Raw genomic sequence first — 17,411 nt, 5'->3', positions numbered from 1 at the left:
AACTTTAACGATTCAGTATTTCTTCATGAAAATAGATGGATGGATGGATGGAAAATAAGGATTTAAAAAAAAGTGCCCATAATAATCCGCCACGTGTATTAAAACACGTTTACCTTTAAGCAGGTTTTGATGTTTTGGCTGATTTCCCACCATATTTCAAAATAATAATAAAAAACCTCAAACACACAGTTTCCTCCAGCAGGCCTCCACTCATTCATTCATTCATTCATTCACTCATTCATCAGCAGCAGTATCTCTGCTCATTATCTTCAGCCACAAATAGCCGCAGTCCGTCATTAATGAGGCCGGAGGACAAAGCGGCCGTTCAGCGGCAGGACGCGCGTTCTTCACGGCACAAAACGAGCCGCTGAACGGGAGCGGCGTCGTGCGCTCATCCGGAGTATCATGACGAACACGTTCGGTCACGCTCACAGGTGAGTGTTGCACAGGCTCGCGCGTGACTCAGCCAATCAGCGCGGGACTGTTTGTTCCCAATTCACAACTTCCAAAACATTTACGCGTGGAGCTGTGGGCCGAGTCCGGTGACATCACCCGCAGTCATAAAGAGGCTCCGCAGCCCGAAACCAAAGGAAACCAAAGACGAGCCGACTCAGACCTGCAGAGGCGGCCTGCTGCGCCCCGGACCCCGCACACCAGCTGCACTCATGGACAAACACTCCTCCAAAGACATGAAGAAGCCGAGCGCGCTGTGCTGCAGCATTAAGGTAGGCATCAGGCTGCAGGGCGACATGTGTTTTCACCTGCCGCCTCTTCGGCTGCGGATCCTTCTGATTTATGTTTAGATTAATATTACATAATGCGACACAGATAAGGATTGAAGTAACTAAAGGAAAAGAGTGTTTTCTGTGTGCGTAAACCTGAGCTTCCTGCGCAATCCCGAGCAGATCTCCACCTCAGATAAACAGATCCTCGGCCGTAGTGTCGAGCTGACTCTCACCTTGAAAAGCTTTTAAACTTTCAGTCGTCCGAATCAAAAGTCTGAGGTGTCCTGATTCAGCTGAGTGGAAAGTTCTTCTCATGTTTCTCAATGTTTGATTGTCCTTTTATGACCAGAGATGACGAGCACTGTTTAATCTTTAATCTGAGGGATGTTGGCTGGAACCGTTTGACTGCTGAGTGCTTCAACCAACGTCTAGTTAAAAATGACATTTATGAGAAATGATGGTACAATAGTTCATTTTTTCCATCATGGATGAATCTACTGATTGTTTTCAGGATTTAGAAATGGCTGAACATTTACTGAATTTGTACCCTGAGGCAAAAACTAGACAGAAGAGAAAAAAGACTGAATTTGTTTGCTTTTTAACTACTTAAAGATCATAATCTCACTATGATAACTACCATAATTATCCCACTTTTAGAGCTGAAGGTGAAGAGCCACTGAATGTTTGGCATTTTTGCCTGAAAAGCAACTTAATCAATCATCAGAATAGTCTCTAATTAATTTTCTGTCAATCAGCTGATCAATTAATCAACCAGAAGTGGCAGCTGAGACGTTTAAATCAGCCTCGGTCGGCTTGTGATGGAGTAAAATGTTGTCTTGTTGTTTTCTCTCATTAAATACATCAGTGAGACACGTTTGACAGACATTTTTATGTGTTTGGCAGCTGAGTCAAAGTTTTCTTCAGTATTAAAAGTCTCGCTGAACGGAGCGGAGGGAGAAATGTAACCCCACTGAGTGCCAGAATGAGCTGTTGTACTTCACTGAATGGCAACAATGGGAGAGAAACAGTTTGTTCCAGCACTGTGAGTAATAATGAGGCAAAACTCCACGTCGCTCGCAGCTAAACTCAGCGAGAAATGACATGTCTTCTTCATTGGTGTTGTGTTGTTTGAATGAAGCGTGACTAACACGCCGAAGGTCTGAGAGTCTGGAGCAGACGGTGACAGAAGCAATAACTGGAGCAACTTTGAAGCTTCCACAATGTGATGGTTGATCTGAAAACCCCCTCCGAGTGTTACCTAACAGAGACTGTGGTGGGTCCACATCAGCAGATCTTCTCCTGTTCTCGCTCTGAGACCGAGGCTGGGGGAGGCTGACCCAGCGTGCTCTGACCTGGAGGTGGCCTGAGAGGTCACAGCGAACCTCCACCCGCCCTGCGCCCCGTGAACGTACCTGCAGTGAAACAGTATATTTAGATAATGGGAGCAGTTCAGGATAAAAGCTGGTGAAGCAGCAGGTGAAGCTGTTTCTGGTCGTTCCTGCAGCGGTGAGCGGTGGACGCCGAGCCGTGACGCCAGAACTCTTGATTACCGTTGGCCTCCCGTCTGGCAGTTGCAACAAAAGAGCAGAAAGCTGGCCGAGTTGCCTTTCACATGAAACCAAATCACTTCGCACTCCGCAGAGCCAGCTGCTCCTCAGGGAGCAATCACCATCCATCCATCTTTTCTTGACGTTAGTACAGGCTGTTCGGGGGGGGTTGCTCTCTGTTTGCTCGGTTTCGTCAGGACATTCTGTTTGCTTTTTCCACAACTTTGAACTTATCTGCTGAAGGCTACACCTAGTCTGCACCCGGGTCCACCAGCACATTCTTTAAGGATATCTCTGCACGTTTCTGAGCCAAGTTTCTGCCCATGTTTACATCCTGAATTGTTGGAAAGCTCCTGGCTCCCGTTCGCTGCTCTCCACACCTCATGTTTGTGGTTGCATCGCAGAGTTGAAGCATGTTTTCTTTTTCTTTTTTTTTTTTCAGAGTTAAATAACAAGATTGATGCCACTCTCATTACTACCTGTTTAACACCAGCAGTTACTTAGCTTAGCACAAAGACTGGGAACAAGTTGAAACAGCTAGCCTAGCTTTGTGCAAAGGTTAGCGAAATCCATCTGTCAGCACACCTGAAGCTCGCGAGTTAACGTGTTACATCTCGTTTGTCCATTCGAGAAACAAAACGTGAAAAACAACAGCTTTTATTTTATTTATCTGCTGGAGGTCACTGCTCTCAGCCAAGAAACAGTCTGACACATAAACCCTCGTCACCTTCAGGTTCTGCTCCTGATTAAACGGACAATATATAAAATGTTAATTAGCTAACTGTGAGGTAGCCAGGATTTCATAGCTAACCGTTTCCCTCTGTTTCAGGTGTTTATGCTAAGCTAACGGTCTCCTCGCTGTGTAGCGGGCAGACGTCAAAGTGCTTTCAGTGAATAAACATATTCAGCAAATGTTCAACCTGTTTTAAATCAGAGAAAAGGCTCCTTTGATCGTGATGCTATTGTGCAGCAAAGCTTTTTTTAATGCTCCTTTCACAATGAACGGAGGCCATTCTGTGGCTTTCGCTTCTTTCAAGTATCCTGGGAGACTTGGTGCACTTTGCTTTTCCTTCATTTCATTTTTTGACCCAGTTGGTCGGACATTTTTTCTAGCGAAAACAAAACATTTCCTGATGGAAATCCATCCAGCTATCCAGCGCCTTAACCCCAACACGTGTCCCTGAAATAAAAGCATTTTGAAATTCAAGTGTGAACTTCCCTCAATTCTTCCCCTCGCAGCAGGGTTGAAGGCCGGGACAATAACGTCCACAGAGACCGAGCTCAGCGTCAAAAAGGGACAAATATGAACAGAATCCACAGAGAATCCGACGGTGCACAAACACCTTCCTGCCCCTCCACTTCAAACAGAGTTGCTGAACGGGATCGCTGAGGCCCCTTTTTTCCACGATTCATATTATACAACATTCCCTCATTATGAAAAACCGCCCTGCCGTGTGTTATCTTCAGTCCTGTTCAGGTGCAAGAAAACACTGCTTGTGCAGTTTTTCATGGCTGAAGTGGAATTTTGCACTTTCATGGATTATGTGTTATCAGAACTACGATGTGTTTCCAGCGTTGAAGCCAAGTGTCAGAGAGTCAGAGGCTTGGCTCTGAAACATGACACGAGCATCAGGCGTTATCTGCTGTACAAATATGAATCTGACTTTGTCAAAGGTTAATAAAGCAGCGGTTCTCAAACTGGGAGGGTGTGTAGAGCCTCTTCGGGGGGGGGGGGGGGGGGGGGGGGCGTTGCTGAGCAGGGGAAAAACATGCAGTTTGATTAATGGAGAGAAAATAAACAGAGTTTTGCTGACTCTGACCTTTATTTACCTTAAATTCAGCTTGGATCCTTTTCTGTTGCTGCGTCTCGTTTCATTGGTAATGACTGATGAAAGTTGTGAGGTGGGGGGTGGATGGGGGGGTGGATGGGGGGGCATCCAGAAGAGGTTTGACAGGCGCTGGTTTAAAGAAACAGTTGTGAGCTGCTAACTTCTTGTTTGAATTTAAATGCCTCTCTTTGCCTGCCAGTTCATAAGTCCTGTTGAATTACAGATAATTGAGGCCTGTTTGATATAAAATGAGGATGAAATATTACAAACCATGTAAAAGCATCTATTGTGTGTGCTAACAACCGTAAAGCCAAGCTTTAATAGGAGCATTAAGTGTTCTGAGTCGTTCTCCCTCAGTCAACCTGGCAGCCGGTAAACAAACTGAAAGCTTGGATTTATCACTGTTTTCTTTACAAATTCACTCCTAATCTCAACATGTATCTTCAGCGTCATTCCTGCATTCATGGCCCCCCCAGCGAGTAGAAACCACATACAGGGCGTCAGTGAACGCCTCCCGACAGGCGAGCCGCTCCTCCAGATGACTGGGAGCTCGTCCAGTGGGCGACCTTCAGCTTTCCACATCTCTGGATGTGAAGAGAAAAGTCCAAAAATCATGCAATCAGATGGAGACGCACAGAGCTGAAGTTAAGTAACTGGCTGACAGTGATTCCAAAATCAGTGACTCACACGTTTCATTACTCTTTTGGAGCCGTGCTTTAGTTTCTAGGAAGTTCAGAAGAAGAACGGCTTTACAATAACAGTCCGCTGTGTGTCATCGTGCTAAAACTTTCAGCAAACCAGAGAAGGAAAGTGACTGATTACATTTACTCAAGTACTTGATTTAAGTAGGTAACTTACTGTCATCAGTATTTTTATATCAGCAGTGGATCCAGTGACTGTTTGTGATATGACTACTGTCAAAAATGCATCGACAAAACAAGAAAACGGTGATTTGAGGAGCTGCAGGCGACAGGCTGCGCACCTCCAACTTCTCTGCAACGTAAGACCCCTCCACTGCATCCTGCTGCCTGCAGACTGTGTGCAGCATAAAATCACTTCACGGTTGCTCACAGAATGATGGAAAAAGGCCAATTATTGCTCAACCTCCATTGATATGACAGTAGTTTATAAAACCAGGACTTAAATCTGAAGGGTTACACCTTTCATGCTCGGGATCTGACTCCAGGCTTCGTTACAAGACGTGAGACTTGATGTCTCAGTCCCGTCTCAGGCTTTTGTTTACTCCACTACACTTATCTCACAGTTACGAGTCAATCTGCAGCTCAAGATTTTACATTCAGAACATATGACGAGATTATAGATATGATACGAGCTGTAACCAGCTAAGACATTAAAATGTCTCATGTCTCTTAATAAATCAGTAATAAGTCAGTTGTTTTCTATCTGGAACATGTAAAAATGTTGTTTCGTGTCTCTGAAAGGGGAGAATGCAGCAGAGTCCAGGCCTGATGTGTTGGTACTTGTAAGCTGTGCCATGTACTTGAGAAACAGCTGTTTTCCACTTTCATTATCGCATCTCCACTGCAGAGATGAAGCCGCTCCATCGGGTGAACGTCACGTCATCTCAGTTGCGTTTAACACGAATCAGGCACTTTTTGATGACACATGTACTGTTTCTGATGGCAGCGCGGTTCCTCTGAATTGTTCTCTTTTCCTGGGAACACTTGGAGTCTGTTCGGCCTCGGTGTGAGTGCAGCCAAACGTCTCTTACAGCTGTAATGGACTAATTTTAGCTCCAGATCAAAGCTTTTGTCAGAGCATACTGGACATTTGGGACACATATTCATGATGGAAACGGACAGAAATATGTATTAGCCATTATCCTTCACATGCCAGAATTTGAGACTGAAGCCTCATGTATTGTCCGTCTGTCTGTCTGTCTGTCCCAGCTGTTTGTCCTTTGCCACGGCCTCCTGCAGTTCTCCCAGCTGCTGTACAGCGCTTACTTCAAGAGCATCATCACCACAATCGAGAGACGCTACGGCCTCAGCAGCTACTCCTCAGGAACCATTTCCTCACTCAACGAGGTACGAGCCAACAATAACACACCCTCGCACAGTCGGAGATCATGATAGATTTATTTCAAGGCTACTGATGACAGCGGAGGAAGCAGAGAACAAGCAGCATATCAAAAATCACACTTCCTGACATTTCAAGCCAGACTCCAGTATTGTGGAACAGGTTTATTACAGATAAGAATAATAGAAGAATGTACCGGACGTGCTCGTCGAGGAGGGTGCCGGATTTGAATGAATATTTTCCATTTGCTTTGGGGTTTAAAGTATGCATGACCTCTCATTAAATCACTGGGTTTCACTCGGACAATTGCTACCTTTCAGTTCAGTAGCACAAAAACAAAAATACAAACAGCACAGAAGCGCGTCCTGTACACACAACAACACAACCAAACAGCCTCTAAAATGCTGAACTGCATGTGCAGATCAGGCAGGTTTGTTGCACGAAGAACGAAGGAGTTACAGAGAAGGTTCTTCGGCAGTGGTTCCTCTTAGCACTGCAGAACTGGTGAGCGTCTGCCGGCTCACAGCTCTGTGGTTCGACTCTCTCTCATCAGCCTCGTTTCCAGATTCAGTGTCCATCTTCTTTTTCCCAAAACCTGCACAATAACTGCTCAGCCCCAAGCATTACAGAATGTTAGCAACTAGCATTTAGCAGCTGAAGAGCCCGACATTTCTCACAGGAGCTGGTGAAGAACAATACAGAGCGACAAGGAGTGTGAATATTGAACTTAAATTACCACGTAGTAATGCTAATTTATGCTAATTTTTACATTTCTGTGCCTGCGTTGTCTGCAGACCACACTGAAAAACTGGTCTCTTCTACATTTGGTTTAGAAATGTTGGAAAACTGTGAGAGCCGCACCTTCACGCTCTCTGTGTGGAGGGGCTGGTGTGACGAGCGTACCTGTCCCGCAGGTAGAAAATGCTCCCTGTGGATCCTCTTTGAAACGTGTGTCTGTGTCTGTCTCTTAGGTCAGCAACAGTCTGCTGATCGTGTTCGTCAGCTACTTTGGGAATCGGGTTCACCGTCCTCGCCTCATTGGAATCGGAGGACTGCTGATGGCCGTCAGCGCCATGATCCTGACCTTACCTCACTTCCTCTCCCAGCCCTATGAATACGACTCTGTTTTACACAGTAAGACAAAGAGCTGAATGTGACGCCCTGCAGCTTCTCTGTCTCCAGCAGCGCCGCTGTGACAGCTGATGTGACTCAGTCCAGGGGACTCATGAATGTACAAATATGTCAGTGCAATTTATGAGACTTTACTCGAAGGTTCATCCAGAACGCTGCAGCATCTTCTCAGCAAAGGCAACAAGTGCCTGCTGTTCTGTGCTCTGCAGCAAACGGTGTGTTTAGAGAGCCTTTCTGATGCTCTCCAGCTGAACTTTTGCATATATCAGAAGGAAATTCATAATCTCTATGCACTCGCTGAAAGCTAAGGAGGTTAGTTTCCCCTCCAGGGCATTTAATTTGCAATAACAATCTCCCTGTTCCTGCTTTCACTTTGCCCCCAGTCAAAGTACCTTGGCTCTGAACAGAGTGTCAGCGAAGGGCCAGAGAAGCTTCAGGAAATTAAAGTAGGTGGACATCAGCAAACACTGGCCTGTCATCAACTCTCACTGTCTCTCCTCCCTCTCCTCCTGCCCATGTGTCACCACCACCTGCTGGGATCCAGATCGCCACGACATTTGCAACCTGCAGGGCAACGCGAGCGACCCGGCGTGCGGCCGAGACGAGACGAGGCGCCTGGCCGACACCAACAACCTGTGGCTGCTCATGGGCAGCGCTCAGCTGCTCTTCGGCATCGGCTCGGTGCCCATCCAGCCCTTTGGGATTTCATACATAGATGATTTCGCTGGACCTGCCAACTCCCCTCTTTACATAGGTGAATGAGCTGCAGTCCAGCAGCAGATGGATTCGTGCAGATAGAGAGAACACAATCTGAAGTTCACAGTGTTACTCAGTTTTATTCAGAGTGATTCTGCACACTCGCATGCTGAGAAGCTCTTTCATGTACGAGCGTGAAGATTCAGAATATCAGTATTTCGTCACCTTGGAATTAATCATTTCTGTCTTCAGATATTGAGGTTTAAAGGTTTCACATCCCAGAGAGACAAACTGAAAAGCAGTAAAGATCTTTTTAGGCAGTGGATTTCATGAAAAAACTATTGTTTTAATACACAAAATCCATTAATGAACTGAATTCAGAAACATGGTTTTTAGACCTGAAAGTATTTTTCACTTTAAACTGATAGTTTTAGTTTAAAGGTTTTATTTCAATAATTTTTTGTCTTCATGTGTAAAGTGTTCACATTAACGTGAGTCATGAATAATAACATTAAATCTTCAGCAGCGGTGTACGTCAGTAAGTTAGCGTGTTAGCTAATGATAAAAATCAGCTTTCACTGAGGTCAAACGAGAGACATAAAAACTCCCCTATCAGCTGACTTTTGTTACCAGCGTCATTCACCATGTTTTGATAAAATCATCAGATTTCAGGTTTCAAAACTTCAAAAGATTGAGCAGCTTTTTTTTCAGCCTGTTCACCCACAGAGACAGAGCAGAGAGGCGACGTGTTGGAGAGACTTTGGAGATAAAACCTTTTTTCTTTTAGAGCCTTGAATGCATAAAAGCCTAAATTAACCTGTCGAAGAATATTGCCGTGTGAATAACCCATTTTTCATTCACAGCCATCCTGTTTGCTCTATCTGTATTCGGGCCTGCCATTGGCTACCTGCTGGGCTCCGTCGTGCTGCGGATCTACGTGGACGTGGACAGAACTGGTTTAGGTACTGATCAGGTCTTAGGTCTTCTCCGGAGTTATTTTCCAGACAGGTTGAAGCAGGAAAGGTGTCTCACTGTCGTCTCTGGTCTCTGCAGGAGCAGAACTGGAGCTGAGACCGGGTGACCCCCGCTGGGTGGGGGCCTGGTGGATGGGCCTGCTCATCACCATGGGCTGCCTGGTTCTCACCTCCATCCCCTACTTCTTCTTCCCCCGTAGAATGCCTGTAGAACATGAAGTGAGTCACACAGCGACTACACATTGGCTTGAAGTGTCTGATGGATGATGGAACTCGTCTCTCGTCTGTTACTGACACCTGCTGGCTGTGTGTCAGCATTGCATGTTATAGTTTTCCTCCTCTGAGTTTTCACCAGCTTTAAGGTGCAAATCAGACATTTTTTCAGTGTTAACACATAACTCCACATTACAGCTGACATAATTTCTCTTGACATGAATGTTTCAAACATTCTACAGAAATCGATATCGAAGGTAAAGCCAGATCTTTATCTCCCTCACGTTTGTGAAACCACATTTCGGCTCCTCCAGCTTTGTTCAGGACTTGTTAAAAATATAGGGATGAATCTTGTGATTCAGATGATGAAAGATGTTCAGCAGGCTGAGGGCCATCAGCTGAAATGAACACACCTGGAACAACAGGTGGTGTTGATGGAGGTCAATAGTCAAAACAGGCTGGAAACCAGTGACACACGATAATTTTCTGACACAAAAAAATGTTTTGTTTCTTATAAAAACACATTAAAAGTAAAGTCCTGTATTTCAGCACGAAAAAGGAGCAAAAGCAGACAAAACCTCAGCAGAAATCTTCATTATGATGTTTGACGGCTGCATGCTTTGAATGCATGAGCGTGTGGAGCTGCTGCACAGAGCTGTCAATCCAGCATAATGTTCCCACGTCACTCGAATGCAGCATGAAGACAGGGGCTTGTTGGAGGAGACTGAAAAAAGACACTTTAACCAATGAGTCTTCAGGATGTGGTTTACATGCGATCCTCCAGGTTTAACACTGTCCTGTATGTTTGAACTCTGTTTGAAAAACTGCATCATACTTACTTCTCATTATTCTCCAGGTGATTGGAAGTGAATCTGACATGAACGACGACTTCAAGAAGCCAGACATCTCTTTACTTGACTTCCTGAAGAGTAAGTGTATTGCACTCAGACTGCAGTGGTCCCACCTGCCAGACTCATAAGCTGCGATCATGTCCTCTCACAGGTTTACCAGCATCGTGATCAGTGTGTGTCTGTGTGTGATCAGTGTTTCCCAGAATGTTTGTCCACCTCCTGTTGAGCCCTCTCTTCCTGATGCTGGTCCTGGCCCAGTGCTGCTTCTCCTCAGTGATCGCGGGTCTCTCCACGTTCCTGAACAAGTTTCTGGAGCGACAGTACAGCGCCTCAGTGGCCTACGGCAGCCTGCTCGTGGGTGGGTACTGTAGGATAAAAGATGGAGCTTTGGGAAGAGATTCTGTTATAGGTTACTACTGCACTCAAAGTCAGCTGTTGCAGTAATTCAAGTCATAATGTGGTATATTAAACCGTTTTATGAACTCAGTGGAGGTGAAATTAAACCGTCATTTAATGGACACTGGCACCGTGGCCACTTTCCAAAGAGTGAACTGTAATTTGAGGCAGAGACGAGGGGAATTCATTTGGTTGCAATCTGCAAACTCACCACTAGATGGCACTAAGTCCTCCACGCTGGACCTTTAAGTCGACCATAATTGCCCTCCTCTCATGGGCTCTTTCTGGTTCCCAGGTGCTGTGAACCTGCCTGCAGTAGCGGTGGGGATGCTGATGGGCGGGGTCATCATGAAGAGGGCGGGTCTCTCTCTGAAGACCATCCCCCGCTTCTCCGTGGTCATGCTGACCACCTCCACCCTCCTCTGTGTCCCGCTCTTCTTCATGGGCTGCCCCACACAGAAAGTCTCCGAGGTCAATCATTACCAGATCGGACAGTATGGGTGAGTGGGGCGCACTGGTGATGATAATGATGATGATGATGATTTTTGTGCTGTATGCTGATGTATACAGTTGTTGACCCCAAATCCCAGAATTTCCTACCAGCTCAGTTAAGTTCTTAAAGTCAAGTCAACATCTGGGAGGAAATCGTTGGTATTTGTGAATTTCACTGAACACTTTAACAAAATGAGTACATTTTTGGAGCCACTCCTACAAAGTTCTGACCTTGTAAGGCAGCTCGATTTGCAAGATCATCCAAGATCACAAGAGATCACTTGAGCTGAGAATCTCGCCTTCGAGTTCAGCGTTTGTGACTGAATCACAGTTGTTTTGGACCAATAAGCATCCAGTGAGAAACAGGCAGCAGCTCCTATTGACAGAAGAGCAAAGGCCACTGAAGGCTTTTCTCCGTGGAGATGTGTTCACTCCTCTCTCGACTGGCCTCCACACGAGTTTCGCTCTCCTGCTGCATCATATGGTTTGTTGATCTGATTAGCTGAAGTTAGCCTGTGCTAGTTGGTAAAAGACAGATCCATCCCATCATCTGCCAAGTATTTTTTGGAAATGTCTTCCCTTTTCCAAACAGTTTCCATGGACGACTTCCCAGATGGTTCTGTGTAACAAACCATCTGTTCGCCAGGTTAATTTCTAACAGTCACACTCTGTTTCTGAAGCACGAGTACATTTTTATTCTCGTTCTTCAAATCTGGGAGCATCTACAGTACATACACATCCACAGGGACAGGACAGGACACTTTATACAGCACAGACACGTCCTTTCTTAGCTTTTGCCCTTATGAATATGTAAATTATAGATCAGACTGACCAAGAGTTGGGCTAAAGTGGTCCAATCTTACCTTTCAGCTGCATTCCCAACCAGAAACACATCCATGCTGTGCCATTAGTTTGGAAAATGCATTGTTTGCAGCCGGTTAGCTGGTAATCTTCTTCTTTCCTGATTTTTCTGAGTCCTTTCTATCTTTCCTGGCTCATGACAGCCACAGACTGTAGATCAGTGGGACAGCCCGGAGCTGGTGAGCGTATTGTGTGAGGTTATACAGATAAATCAGGGGCCACTCCTTCAAACGTGGCTCTAAACTAGTGGCCAAAAACTCACAGGGACCTTTAAATGATCTGATAGCGGGCTAAACAAAATGCTATCAGCTCATCATCATGTTGGGATTTTGCTGAAAACTCATCTCTGTGTTGCGTTTAAGCTTGAATGGTCGCCTCATTTGCTTTCAGTTTTCTTTGTGATTTCATATCTGTGTGTATTACATCTGAAATACTGGAAAGCTTAATATTTGAGCCTTTTTGACTTCACCACAGCAAACACTCGCGGACACAAAGTGCTCAGATGTATCTGAGTCAAAAGCAAACACGTGCTGCTCAAACACCAGCCCTGAACTGGTTTTCTGAACTGGTCTCTCTCCGCCCTCCACAGGTCTCTACCCCGGTGCTACTCCAACTGCTCCTGCCCCGCCAGCGCCTTCAACCCGGTGTGTGGCTCTGACGGCGTTGAGTATATTTCTCCTTGTCATGCTGGCTGCACCAACTTCACCAAAGACCCCAACAACACCCACAGGGTTCAGGTGAGTGTGAGCACCTGCTCGTGGTTTCCTCCCACAGTATAAACACCTGCAGGTTAGGCTGCTGTATGTTGATGCATTCTGCATATGAAATGTATATGTTAAGTCATTCACACATGCTTGTGACAGAGATAAACAAAACTCAGAGGAATATTTGTGCAACACTGGAACAAAACTGCACGATAAATCATCGACAGCAATCAGTGAAATTACCTGATGCAGACTAATCAGGTAGGACAGGAATGCCTGATGCATTTACTGAAAAGATCAAATGAAACATATCACATCCAAGACGGAGAGAAAAGTGTTCAAAACTTATAATAACAGTAATTACCAGGATAGTTTTCTTCTATAATCTTGTACAATTTTCTCAGTGTGGGATGAAGGAATAAGCGTTTGGTTCTTGTCCCAGCACAGGATCTGTAAATTAGCCTGTAATTAACCTTTAACTGTGTACTCGGGGGCAGAGTGCTGCAGGGAATGCCTGCTGCAGACGAAATGCCATTAAGACGCATTGAGAGTGTTTTTAAATCTGCTCTTCAGGGGGTAGACTTGCTCTTTGGACAGCAGATACCTACAACAGGAAGCGGGACGCCTCTTAGATTTGAGGCATAAATTAGATCACAGCATCCCAGTGTTCAGAGTTTGTGACACGTGGTCCTCGAAGTGATCACGTTTCATACCAGCAGTGATCCGAAGCCCCAGACCGACAGCACATACATGATGGACGAGCATCCTGTTAGCCTGCTGCTAACAGGACACAAGCGGCTCATGATCAATGCCCGATCGATGCTTATTAGTCACACAGCATATAGGAGGTGTTTCAAGAGGGACCGGACGTCTGTATTTAAACGTCACAGCTTGTGAATAATCCTCCAGTGGGTGGATTGTGTGACTGCTAATAGAGTATTAGTCAGTTTGACTCAGCATGTAAGACCATTGTGTAACACTGAGGCACAAACGCAGACAGTGATGGCTGCAGCTCGCTCAGTGGATTAAACAGGAGAAATCACACAATAATTATTTTATCTTTCCTCTGGATTCAGTCCACAAGTGAGCAGCTGAAAGTGGAATTTAATCAGGGGCTGAACAAAGGTTTTAATCATTTATTTTTACATTCATAAGCTACTCTGTTAAATTCACTTTAAGCGTAAGAAATAAACTGTGGAAAACACTTTCACTTTGGGTTGTACCTGAAGGTGACGGCGTATTATATTTCCATTAAATCCGATTAAATCAGACTGTGTGTCACTGCCGCTCACTGTTAACATATAACACACTTGTATGTTGTCACTTGCATGATGTTATCATCCATTAACAATATGTGGTGCTTTCCATGTTTTCAGAGAAAAAGCAAGTCTTTCTTTGCTTGTTATGTTCCTTTAAGGTCGTCTGTGTAAAAGCATACTTTTTGGGAAATATGCTTATTTGCTGAGAGTTAGGTGAGAAGGTCGCTACCTCTCTCATTTCCATACGCTAAATATGAAGCTAAACCAGGGGACAGTTGGTTTAGCTTAGCATAAACCTGGCTTAGCTTAGCATAAAGACTGCAAGCAGGTGCAAACAGTGAGCCTGGCTCCGTCCAAAAGTGTGTCAACATGTTATGTCTCGTCTGTTTACTCCATATGAAAACTGAAATGTTAAAACGACCAGCAGCTGTAAGGTGGTGAGTCTTTATGCTAAGCTAAGCTAGCCGGCTGCTGACTGTAGCTTCACATTTAGTGTGAAAACATGAGAGAGTGGTATCGATCTTCTTGTCGAACACTCGGCAAGAAAGCAGATTTATTATTTATGCATTTAGCACGATGTGAGAGGGGAGAGCAGGCATCACAGCGGATGTAAACAACAAAGGTAAAATGTCTTCGTTCGTTTAACAAACTGACTCTTTCCTCTGTTTTCTCTCTGGACGCAGCTGTATACCAACTGCAGGTGTATATCTGGGAGCCACAGTCACGCTCGCCCGGCGCCCTGTCCGAACAGCTGCCCTCATTTTCTCCTGCCCGTCATACTCGTCATCTCTCTGGCGTCGCTGATCGCCTGCCTCACTCACAACCCCATGTACATGATGGTGCTCAGGTGAGGAGGCGCGGCAGCGAATCAGCCCACATTCACGTGCTCTGTCTGATTCTCAACACGTTTTCAGAGGCTTTTATGGCCGTTTTCTCCACATTAGCTGCTGCTCCTGTTTTTAACAATCTCTGTCAGGTCCATAAAAAGTTAATCAATGAGTGCATTAGCTTGACTTCATGTATGAGAGCGAAGAACGTACGGAAGTAAATAGATGAAATTTGATGGTAAATTAGTTTTACAAGGGTGCGTAAAGATTGTGGAGCAGATCAACTCAGTGATCTCACACTAATTAAGAATAGTTGTGTTTTTTAATGCAGGACAAACCACATGTGTTCATTTATCGCTGCCACTGCTGTTCAGTGATGCTCTTTATTAAAAAATGACACCAGTAGAAATGCAGGTATTGACCCTCTAATTTCTTTTCCTGTTCTTCTCAGATCTGTTCCATCTGAGGAGAAGTCATTTGCTATAGGAATTCAGTTTTTACTCATGAGGTTATTGGGTAAGTTAGGACACAAACACCGTCATATGAATCAGTAATTATTGTATTAATGAAACACTTCATTATGTCAAATTGCCCTATAATGCCAAAATATCCTCCAGCTCACTGTTGTATGGAGTCCTAAAGCGGCCAATATTAAACAGACATTAAGAAATAATAATCCCTTGAATTAACTGTGGAAAATATATAAATTACACACTAAATTGTGCTGCAATTTAAGAAATTCTGAAAGCTCATTATTGTTATTGTTATTCCATCATTCTTATTTTATTAATTTACCAACAGGTTTATGGAGATTCATTTTTATTCCTTTATAGAATTACAAAGTTTTACATACAGATGATTTTTTCTGGAATAAAATTTGTGTGACACAGAAGTGACAAAATAAAAAGTGACATGAAATAAACGTGTCAGTGGAGAACATGCTGTTATCAGTAAAAACAGACCTGAGGCTAAAAATGTCCATAATTAAGTTTAAATAAATGTATAAATGTCCATCTTTCGCCCCCCCCAGCCTGGCTTCCTGCCCCCGCTCTCTTCGGGATGGCCATCGATACGTCGTGTATCTGGTGGAAACATGTGTGCGGGAAGAAGTTTAGCTGCGGTTACTATGACAACAACATCTTGAGGAACAGGTGAGAAATCTCAGCGCTCGGAGCAGATGTCGCATGCACGGACGGAGCGCGTCCACATCGCTGCTGACAATCACCTATCTTTATCTGTCTGCAGGTATTTGGGCTTACAGGTGGGCTATAAGGTCATGGGCATCGTCCTGCTGGCGATGCTGGGCTGGAAGGTGAAGCGGACCCAGGAGTACAGTCTGGAGAAGAGGCCTGAAGGACCACTGTGACCCTGCTGCATCACCGTTGATCCGAGCATCTCTGTCTCCGCTGTGGCCTTCAGCATTTTGAAGTGTGCTGAGCAAAGCTGGTGTCAGTGGCAGAGAGCCACAGCCAGGACGCTGACCTCAGAGTCTGTGGGCCCACCTCCCTACCTGGTGCTTCATTGGCTGGAGTTAAGATAAGAATTTCCCAAAAGGGAAAATTTAAGATGTTTTTAAAGCTTTAAAGCTTGGAATCCACTCATTATTAGTGACGAGAGGACGGCTGGAAGGCCTCTCCTGCGTGGTACCTCACAACACGTTCCACCTGAGACAGTGATGAGAGCTCGAGCAGCACATCAGTATCTTTGTGTATTACTTGTTCCTATAAGGAAGGAATCTACTCAGGTTTCTATTTCCAGTGGGAACATATTCTGTAACGAATTAACTCTATTAGCTTAATATTTAAGTATATTTTTATAGATGTTTGTCTCATACACAGAGACATCTGTGATTAACTGCAGTACTCGTTTCATGTATGATCACCTATTAACACTCGATTTAATTGCAATGCTAATGATTTTTCAGATATCAAGCACATAAATTCAATTAACCACACGTATTAATTCTATCTACTGCTGTGGTTATACGGTTGTTGTTGTGGAGTGCATAAATGTGTAAGCATTACTAGCTAATAAAAATATATACATTACCATGAATCACGTCAGCATGGAGTCGTTTGTTCACTTAATCTACATCCTGACGGCTGCCAACACAGCAAAGTCAGCAGCTCTGAATGCTTCAGCTTTACTGCGCGACAGCTGGTTATGGTACTTTAATTAATTTCAGATTTGCACAGTACACTATCAGCTAAGGGGGGCCTGCATTTTTAGATAATATTGTGGCCATAGTGTTGTGGAGCCAAGAGGTACACAATGCATAGAGGACAGAAAGGGGGGCTGAGGGAGTCAACAGTGCCTCGATAGGCCATGTGTGTCTCTCCCCATATGGAAAATTTCATTTTGTACAGTCATGAGAATGTTTTGCAAGACACAAAATCGCCGGCATTATAGACAGTGAGACAGAGTCCTAATCCCAATATGAAATTACAGCATTACTGATCTGTGTGAGCCATGTACACTGTCATATATCAGTAGGAACTGGAAATAACTGTACAGTGAATCACACAGGTGTACATGTCCAGGTATGGAAAACAGTCCGATACATACCTGCATAATACATACTGTACCTGCACAGAGCACACATATAAATACAGGTGATTAAATACTGCACTTTTATATATTCATATTAAATATATGTTGATATTTGTGTATTTACTGTGATACATGAATATCACGTATATTTTTTTTCCATCTGAAGATCAGTGCACAGTTCACTGGGAGTCTTGTAATGTAATAATCATGTTTTCTGTGGCTTTGTCTTCACATTTAATTATTTATTTATTCAGCGTGTCCTGATAAAACCTCACAGCTCTGCAGATGGGAAAAAAACAAAGTGGCTGGACGGAGC

At 44.5% G+C, this 17,411-nt stretch overlaps 1 protein-coding gene across 1 annotated transcript; it reads left to right on the top strand.

Annotated features, from left to right (window-relative positions):
- The first annotated feature begins 551 nt into the window (after nt 1-551).
- Nucleotides 552-16,598, top strand: slco2a1 (solute carrier organic anion transporter family, member 2A1). Its single transcript, XM_076727144.1, has 14 exons — nt 552-725; nt 6,012-6,149; nt 7,113-7,275; nt 7,817-8,026; nt 8,832-8,930; nt 9,022-9,161; nt 10,012-10,084; nt 10,200-10,364; nt 10,698-10,902; nt 12,345-12,492; nt 14,402-14,565; nt 14,997-15,061; nt 15,576-15,696; nt 15,791-16,598. The coding sequence occupies exons 1-14, from the start codon at nt 666-668 to the stop codon at nt 15,909-15,911; spliced, it is 1,872 nt and encodes a 623-aa protein (XP_076583259.1). The 5' UTR covers nt 552-665; the 3' UTR covers nt 15,912-16,598.
- Nucleotides 16,599-17,411: the final 813 nt, after the last annotated feature.

The sequence above is a fragment of the Chaetodon auriga genome, chromosome 3 (genome assembly GCF_051107435.1).
Source record: "Chaetodon auriga isolate fChaAug3 chromosome 3, fChaAug3.hap1, whole genome shotgun sequence".
In the NCBI taxonomy this organism is placed as follows: domain Eukaryota; kingdom Metazoa; phylum Chordata; class Actinopteri; order Chaetodontiformes; family Chaetodontidae; genus Chaetodon; species Chaetodon auriga.
Note: the sequence above shows the minus strand (reverse complement) of the source record. Positions and strands in the feature narration are given on the sequence as shown.

What these genes read in the sequence shown, in the direction of transcription:
- slco2a1 (XM_076727144.1), top strand. Translation starts at nt 666, where the DNA reads ATGGACAAACACTCCTCCAAAGACATGAAGAAGCCGAGCGCGCTGTGC. An exon ending in TACCAGATCGGACAGTATGG is followed by an intron (nt 10,903 to 12,344) that starts GTGAGTGGGGCG and finishes CGCCCTCCACAG; the next exon opens with GTCTCTACCCCGGTGCTACT. An exon ending in ACAACACCCACAGGGTTCAG is followed by an intron (nt 12,493 to 14,401) that starts GTGAGTGTGAGC and finishes CTCTGGACGCAG; the next exon opens with CTGTATACCAACTGCAGGTG.